The following is a 7,705-nucleotide window of genomic DNA, read 5'->3' as shown; positions in this document are numbered from 1 at the left end:
GCATATAGCCTGGAGCAGTACGTCTGTATCATTATTAACTAGCTTAGAATATTCTATAGTGCTGCATTTAAGCAGGACAGTTTTCTTTTAGTATTACCCAATGGTTATGGTTTTCCAGATGGTCCGTGATTTTTAACTGTAGTAGTATAAATATGAATTGGAATATATTTTACTGTTAAAGTGCTGCTTGGCTACAAAAAGTTTACAAACCACTTGCATTACACGTAGTTTGAGCTCTGAGTTTCTGAATGGATAATGGAGCAGAATGTCCACACCAAAACCAGTGTAAATGCTGTTAATCTTTGTATCCCATTAAACTACAAGATATATAAGTTATGCATATTAAAATGTTCCTGTGAGCCCGGTGTCTCCTTTGTAGACTGTATCTTAATCTAGTTAGCTATAGACAACTGTTGATAATTGACAGATTAATTATGTTCTCTCTCTCTCTCTCTCTCTCTCTCTCGTCTTTCTCAGCATTTCCAGAACATGTTGAAGTCAAAGCTGAATGTTTTGACTCTGCGTAAAGACTCGCTACCGAGTGTCATCTTCCATGAACCGGAGGCCATCGAGCTCTGCTCCACAACACACACCACAAAACCACGCACACACACTGGCTACAAGGTATGGCAATCACATACACACCACAAACACCTAAACACACCATGTATACGGCACAGAAACTAATGAGATAACAAGAACTCTCTAGATGATCATAGTATCATATTTGGAAAGGAACTCTAAAAATAGTGGAGTATCATTACTCCACCAGTATGGAAGATGTGGTAGCTTAGTGGTTAAGGTGTTGGACTATTGATTGAAAGGTTCCCAGGTCCACCAAGCTGCCACTGCTGGGTCCCTGAGCAAACCCTCAATTGTTCAGTTGTGTGAAATGTGAGAGAAATGTAAGTCGCTCTGGATAAGGGTGTCTGCCAAATGCTGTAAATATAAGATAGATCACAAAATGTTATCTCTAGCTCTTATTGTCATCACAGTAGCCTCGGATTTAGCAGCAGTAGCTACAATTGCTCTAATATTTATAAATCAAGACTGTTTCTGTGGCACATAAACTACTACAAAGTAGTATTACACAGCCTTAACTACATATAACTAGGGGCTAATTTGTTAGTTGGTGTAAATAAACTGTTAGGTGCTTGTTTTTAAAATGCTTTCCTTTTTTCTATGGACAGTTTAATACAAAATCAACATAATCCTAAAACAATTCTAAACACTCAGACACTCATTGCAGTAAACTGCTTATTCTGGTCAGGGTCCAGAGTCTAGCCTGGAAAAAAAAATTGTATAAAAACAAAACTATTTTTTATCTCTAAATATTCTACTAGACAGCAATAAGATCAGATGGAAATGAAATCTGCTTATGTCTTGTCTCTCAGCTGCTCAGGTAATTCTCTTCAAGTAATCTCATGTTTCCTCTTGGGTTTCTGTAGAGACCTCGACAGTCACGCACACTGTTCTCAGATCTGACAAGTTAAGGATTCATTCAGATATATATTTGAGAGACGTAAAGATTACTTTAGATATACAATCATGTCTAAAAGTATAAGTAGTAGTTTATAAGCAGTTTATAAGAGAAGTACACTACAGTATTTTATATGCTACTAGGTTTTCTTGAAGCCAGCAACACTTTATGCTAAAGAACATGTTTACTTATGTTTTAATTTATAGAAGTTTAAGTGTTATATTGATATGTTAATAATGACTTTTAAACATTAAAACAGTGAGAATCTGGAGAAGAGATTTGGATTCTTTTTAGTTCAGATATCATTTAAACTTGATTTTACTGTGCAGCTCTTCAGCCGACAACTTTCCAGATGGTTCAGTGGTATAACATTAGATGATTTAGCAGTCAGTAGGTCTCTACAGTAGGATGCTAATCTATCTCAGGGCACCATGCACATTCACACCTAGCAACAGTTTCATTTCAGTTTTCAGCCACTTTACCTCCACTACAAAGAATGACTTCAGCAATAAAATGTTGAATATATTGAAATATATTACTAGAGTGCAATACACCTAATAAAAGAATGATTCCCACCTCTGGCATGTGTGTGTGGTGTTTGCATGTGCTCTCCATACCTCAAGAGTTTCCTTCCCCAGTCCAAAGGGTTTTGTAGGCTTGATTAGCATCTCTAAATTGTTCTTTGTGAGTGAGAGCGTGTGTGCAATTGTGCCCTGTGACAGACTGGCCTCCTGTCTAAGGTGTACGTTGCCTCGTGCCCCCAGTCCTCTAGGGGAGCAACGGTCAAAGTTTATACACAAACTAGAGTTAAATTTTTTTGAAAGCTAAAAAAAAGGTCTTTATGTTTCAGCACATTTAGGACACCTGTGTCTTTTTTCCTGTCTGTCTCACACAAGGAAATCTGGAAAAGTGTGTTGGTCTCCTGCAGAGACACTGTCCATTGCATGACTACAAATCAGACTGTCAGAATCATGCACACACACACACACATACACACAGACACACACACACAGATGGAGATACACTCAGGGGTGACTCAGGTATACAATAATGGACTCAATAGTAGGAGAGACAGAGAGAGAGAGGGAGAGAGGGACTGAGACTGTGTGTGTGTGTGTGGGTGTGTGTGTGTGTGGTAGGATTGTTGTCTCTAGCGTTCCAACATTCCAGGACTCTCTGTAGCAAATCACCTTCAGTGAGTAGATATTACTGCCATTTCCTTTACAGAAGGACACAGAGAGAGAGAGAGAGAGAGAGAGACAGACAGACAGACAGACAGACTTCAAAAATGGATCTTGTTTATATGAACCAGACATTGGGTCCCATTTATCCGTCTTTTAGTATAGCTGTGTGTATAGTATAGTAATGTTTGCTCACACAGCCAAAGTGAAGTCTTATTCATACATGTACACACCAGGAGAGCAAGATGGGAGGAAGGTTGGAGAAGAACATGAAGACTTTTCGGAAGGATTTTCATGAATAACAAATTTTTGTGTTACTATAAACTTTTTATGAATTAATCTAATCCTATGGGTTTCATAAATGAGGCCCATTGTCATAACCCACAGTGCATTCTCTATTAGATTAGATTAGATTCAACTTTATTGTCATTGCACATGTAAGGTACAAGGCAACGAAATACAGCACAGATATTTGAAAACTGTGCCTGGCCTATATAGTGAATTTGTTTATATGACACTTTTTGTAGTTTGAAATAATTCCACACTCAGAAATGCTGTAATTGCAAGTGCAAGAAACTGAGAGAAGCTCAAGAAGAAGAGTGGAAGAGGGGCGTGGCCGAATCAGTTGATTTAAGCTTTGTAATTGCACACTAAACAAACTGTGTGAATAATCTACACACAGATACAAATACTAATGCTAAGGCAAATGACACAAACACTAGTTGCTCTACAATGTGTGTGTGTGGTAAGTTAGTGTCTCTATAAAAACCCACTTCTGTTTCTGTCAACTGAACTAGCTCTCGCTGTGTGTTTCTTTTAGGTGACATATCTAGGGAAAGTGTCAATCCCAGGCTCCAAGTTCCTCTCAGGCTGCACCGAGTCTGCCGTGGTGGCATTATGGGATACAAAGTGCTCATCAATCGCCATGGATGCCTTGCTGGAGATCCGGCCCTTCCAGGTGCGCCTGCACCACTTGAGTGGGCGGAGTGAGGCGCCAGACTCAGTGGAGACATTCCAGGTGGCACGAATCGCATACTGCACGGCGGATCATGAGGTGAGCCCGAAGGTGTTCGCATTCATCTACCGGCAGATCAACGAGGACCTGACGTTCCAGATGGACTGCCATGCCGTGGAGTGTGAGAGCAAGCGCGCTGCCAAGATGCTCGCTCACGCCATGATGGATGCCTTCAACAAGACCTTCCACTCCATGCGAACCGACGGGCGCATCCACCAATCAGGACGCGAGATTCCTGAAGACTCAAATGCGAATCCTGATGATGGCTGAGGCTGAGGGTCGAGGGGGTGGGACCTGTAGGGGGAATGCGTGATCCCATCTCTGTTTCTGTCTTTGGTGGGATAATAAAGAAAAAGAAATCAAAATGTTCTCTTAGCTCGCGGCTAATAAATAAATGCATCACTGCAGCCATATTGCTCACAAATCTTGTTATTGTTCTAGAATGTTGCAATGAAAATTTGATCTAGAACATGTATTAGGACATCACAATGGACTGTTGTTCTCAACTGCTGCGATAGTATATTGTTTCAGAATGTTGCCATGGCTGTACTACAATGTTGTGATCCAGGTGTGTTCTAGAATACTGTTATAGAATACTGCATTTAGAATGTTGGCAAACATTGTGATAGACGTACATAAGATTAGTACATGATAGATCGTTGCTCTCATATTCCGTCTCGTGATGGAATGTGGTGTTAGATGAAACATTGTTCTAAAATATGACAAGCCTTGTCCTAGAACATCACAACGGAAACCTTTTCTAGACTATTGCAACCCTTGTTATAGAACATGTATCTAAATTATTTTTAAAGAGTCAGATTGTTGTACATTATTTTTGAACAATGTTCTTGAATGCCTTGATCTCATGTTGCTCTAGAACATTGCACCCCTTGTTCTAGAACATTGTTTTAGAATAGCACAAGCTTTTTATGGAGCGTCAAATATTGGCATCGTTGTACTAGAACATATGAAAGATTCTTCCCGAGTATTGCATCGTGATGCAACATTTGTTTTAGAATGTGATGGAATGTTCTAGAATGTTGCTAGCATGCTTCTGGTACATTGGGATGGAACATTGTTCCAAAACGATGGAAAAGAACATGTATTTTAGAACGTTGAGGAATATTGCAGGCATTTTTAATGGAGCCACAAATATTGTGTCATTGTTGTAGAACATTGTTATGAAAAAATGTGCGAAAAATATTACGTCAGGATCCAGCATTATTATTTACACATGTACACTGCTCTAGAACATAGATGAAAAGTGGCCAATGCTGCATCACTATATGGTAAAAATTAGTTTTTTAGATTATTGTCTTAGAATGACACGATTGACTGTCGGTGACAAATCACTAGCCTAGGCGTCATCACATGCAGATTACTTGTCCATGTAGTTCAGCATGTTCTGGAGGCAGTCCACCAAGCACAGAAAGAAAATATGCCACTTTTAAAAAGGCAATGTAGAATGTAATATATACATTCAGCGAAAAATTTCATGGTCAGTGCAGTATCGGCTAGTTTTAAAATCATGCTTCCAGATAAACTGCTTTTATTGCATTGTTTATTTACATTATATTACATTATGGCATTACAGTATTTTACACATAGAACCTAAAATCATTTCATAGAGTAATACATAGAATAGAATAGAAAATAGCATCACAATAAATCTCCTTTTTCCTTTTTCTGTATTACAATGAAAATTATTTCTGTACTACAATGAAAAATACTTATGTTACCATGGACTAGGCCTTTGGCTACGAAGAATTATCTTCAATCCATGAAATTTGAGAATTGATTTGCATTGTTGCTTCTAGTTTATACATCAGGCTAAATGACATTAGCGCCCACATTTTAGCCTAGTTAATAGGTTTCTGGGCAACCAAAAAATATAATTAGGCTAGCGGCTTATGGATTTATGATTTGTCCCCCTTGCAGTTCATTTTATATTCAGAGAATTCAGAATAATGTTAGAATCAGTCCAGTACATTGTGATAGAACATGGTGATGAAAAATGTTTTAGAATAATGTTTTAGTATATCTCAACAGATCTTTGTATATTGGAAACCGAATGTTCTAGAACATCAGAATGGAACCTTGTCCCGAAATGCCGCACTAGATGTTTTGAAGCATTATTCTGGAACATCAGCGCTGAAACAATTTTGCAGTACATAGCTAGACCATGGTTTAGTTCTCTTCGAGAGCATGGGATGAATGATGTGACGGAATGGTGTTGCCTGATATTGTTATTGAACAGTAGAATTCTCAGATTGATCACAAGCCTTGTTTTGGATCATTGCAGAAAGGCTGTTTGAGAATGTTCGATTGTTTCAGAACACGATTGTGCCGGAAAGTTCTACAACGTGTTCTACAGCATCATGATAAAACGCGATACAATGCCAAGAGGAACGTTGTTTTATAACGTTGTTGATGAAGTATATTTTTCTAGTGCTGCAATCATTCTATACTGCGGAAAATCTTCTCGAATGTTGTAAAAGAAGGTTGTTCTAGAATGACAAGACATTCTTGAACGCTGGAAATGAAAATAGTTGAGGAAACAGTAACAACCCCCCCCCCACCCCCCACCACATATCCCGAAAGCCGCTGTGTGTTACAGTAAGTGTATAAGTGGCGGGGCATTCCTGTGTTAGCCAATAACAATCTCTGGAATTCGTTCCCTCTTCCCTCCCCGAGTAGTTCTTACCCCCAATGTGTTTTTAAAAATTGTGTTTTTAACAGCGTGCGTGTGTGTGTGTGTGTGTGTGTGTGTGTGTGTGTGAAAGACAGAGAGAGAGATTTGTACTAAAGACAGTGGATAAACCATAGGTAAATCTTTACAGAATGGGTTTTTGACAACAGTATTGCTTTGTGTGTATGTGTGTGTGTGTGTATGTGTGTGTGTGTGTGTGTGTGTGAGTGACAGATTTTTTCTCAGCCATAATTGCTATGTGTAAATACAGATTCTCCACTTTGCTGTGTTCAATTGTAAAGGTTTTTTGCTGTCTTACTCCTCCTGCATTGACCTGCCTGGCTGCATCCCAAATGCAACTGTACGATACATGTCTTTATTATGAATCGTTCTCGCGAGTGCTAGTGACTGAGAACTGTTATTTGGGAAGTAATACATAAAGCCTTGTATTTAATGGGATAATTTGTGATCTATTTTAATCAGCACACAAGCTATATTTGAGCTACAGCTCTTCCAGATTAATTAGCTAAGCTTATGCACTGCATCCACTGTGAGTCAGACTGTATGAACAACACGCTGAACACGTTTTGACTGCATTTTCAGCCTTAAAAATGGCTGGACTAGACATGAGCTCTAGCATTTGGGATGAAGCCTTAGCATAAGAGAAGGTTCAGTTTCTGCCCCTTTTGGGCAGTGAATGTTTGTGTCATGCTGCACACTTTTAATTTGAAGGTACTTGTTGATTGGTTATGTTCACATGATTTGTGGATATATTTTCTTGTACAGTTGGCTGTGGAATATGTACACACACACACACACACACACACACACATACACACACACCCACATATATATACAAAGTTCTCCAAATAAAAACAGATAAGTAATTGTACTGGCCATTAGTGGAACAGAGAGAGAAAGAGATCTATATATAAATATGAATATAAATTTATCTATACAGTGTATTCATGAAGCTTTTGTTTATACAGATGTATCAGTTCTCTATTATTCCAGTCAAATGTTTATAGACATTTTGTTTAATCACATGAAATCAGTATTGTGCAGAAGACGAATGAGTGAGTGTGCTGTTGTTTTCTGTGAATGTTCTCACTTCCTGCCATAGCAGCTTTAAATGTCTGGTGTGAATTTCTATCCAATAAAAGTCCTCACCTATAAACTCCTTACCAGCACAAAATTGTGTGTGTGTTGTTTTTCAGAAAGCTGTGTATGTATCAAAATAATTTGTGTGCCTGAGATATGGAATATCTTTAATAAACACTTTATGCTCAGGGGATGCTGGAGGCAGACAGAAGGCAGAAGGTAGTAATGCATTTCTCATA

The 7,705-nt window shown here is 38.6% G+C and overlaps 1 protein-coding gene across 1 annotated transcript in view; it reads left to right on the top strand.

Moving 5' to 3' along the window:
- The window catches only part of pid1 (phosphotyrosine interaction domain containing 1), an 18,591-nt gene extending 11,384 nt beyond the window's left edge, over positions 1-7,207 (top strand). The window contains exons 2-3 of the mRNA XM_058387804.1: positions 478-624; positions 3,482-7,207. Coding sequence (XP_058243787.1) covers positions 478-624; positions 3,482-3,946 — 612 coding nt within the window. The 3' untranslated portion in view covers positions 3,947-7,207. The remainder of the gene's footprint in view (positions 1-477; positions 625-3,481) is intronic.
- Positions 7,208-7,705: the final 498 nt, after the last annotated feature.

The sequence above is a fragment of the Hemibagrus wyckioides genome, linkage group LG04 (assembly GCF_019097595.1).
Source record: "Hemibagrus wyckioides isolate EC202008001 linkage group LG04, SWU_Hwy_1.0, whole genome shotgun sequence".
Lineage (NCBI taxonomy): Eukaryota > Metazoa > Chordata > Actinopteri > Siluriformes > Bagridae > Hemibagrus > Hemibagrus wyckioides.
Note: the sequence above shows the minus strand (reverse complement) of the source record. Positions and strands in the feature narration are given on the sequence as shown.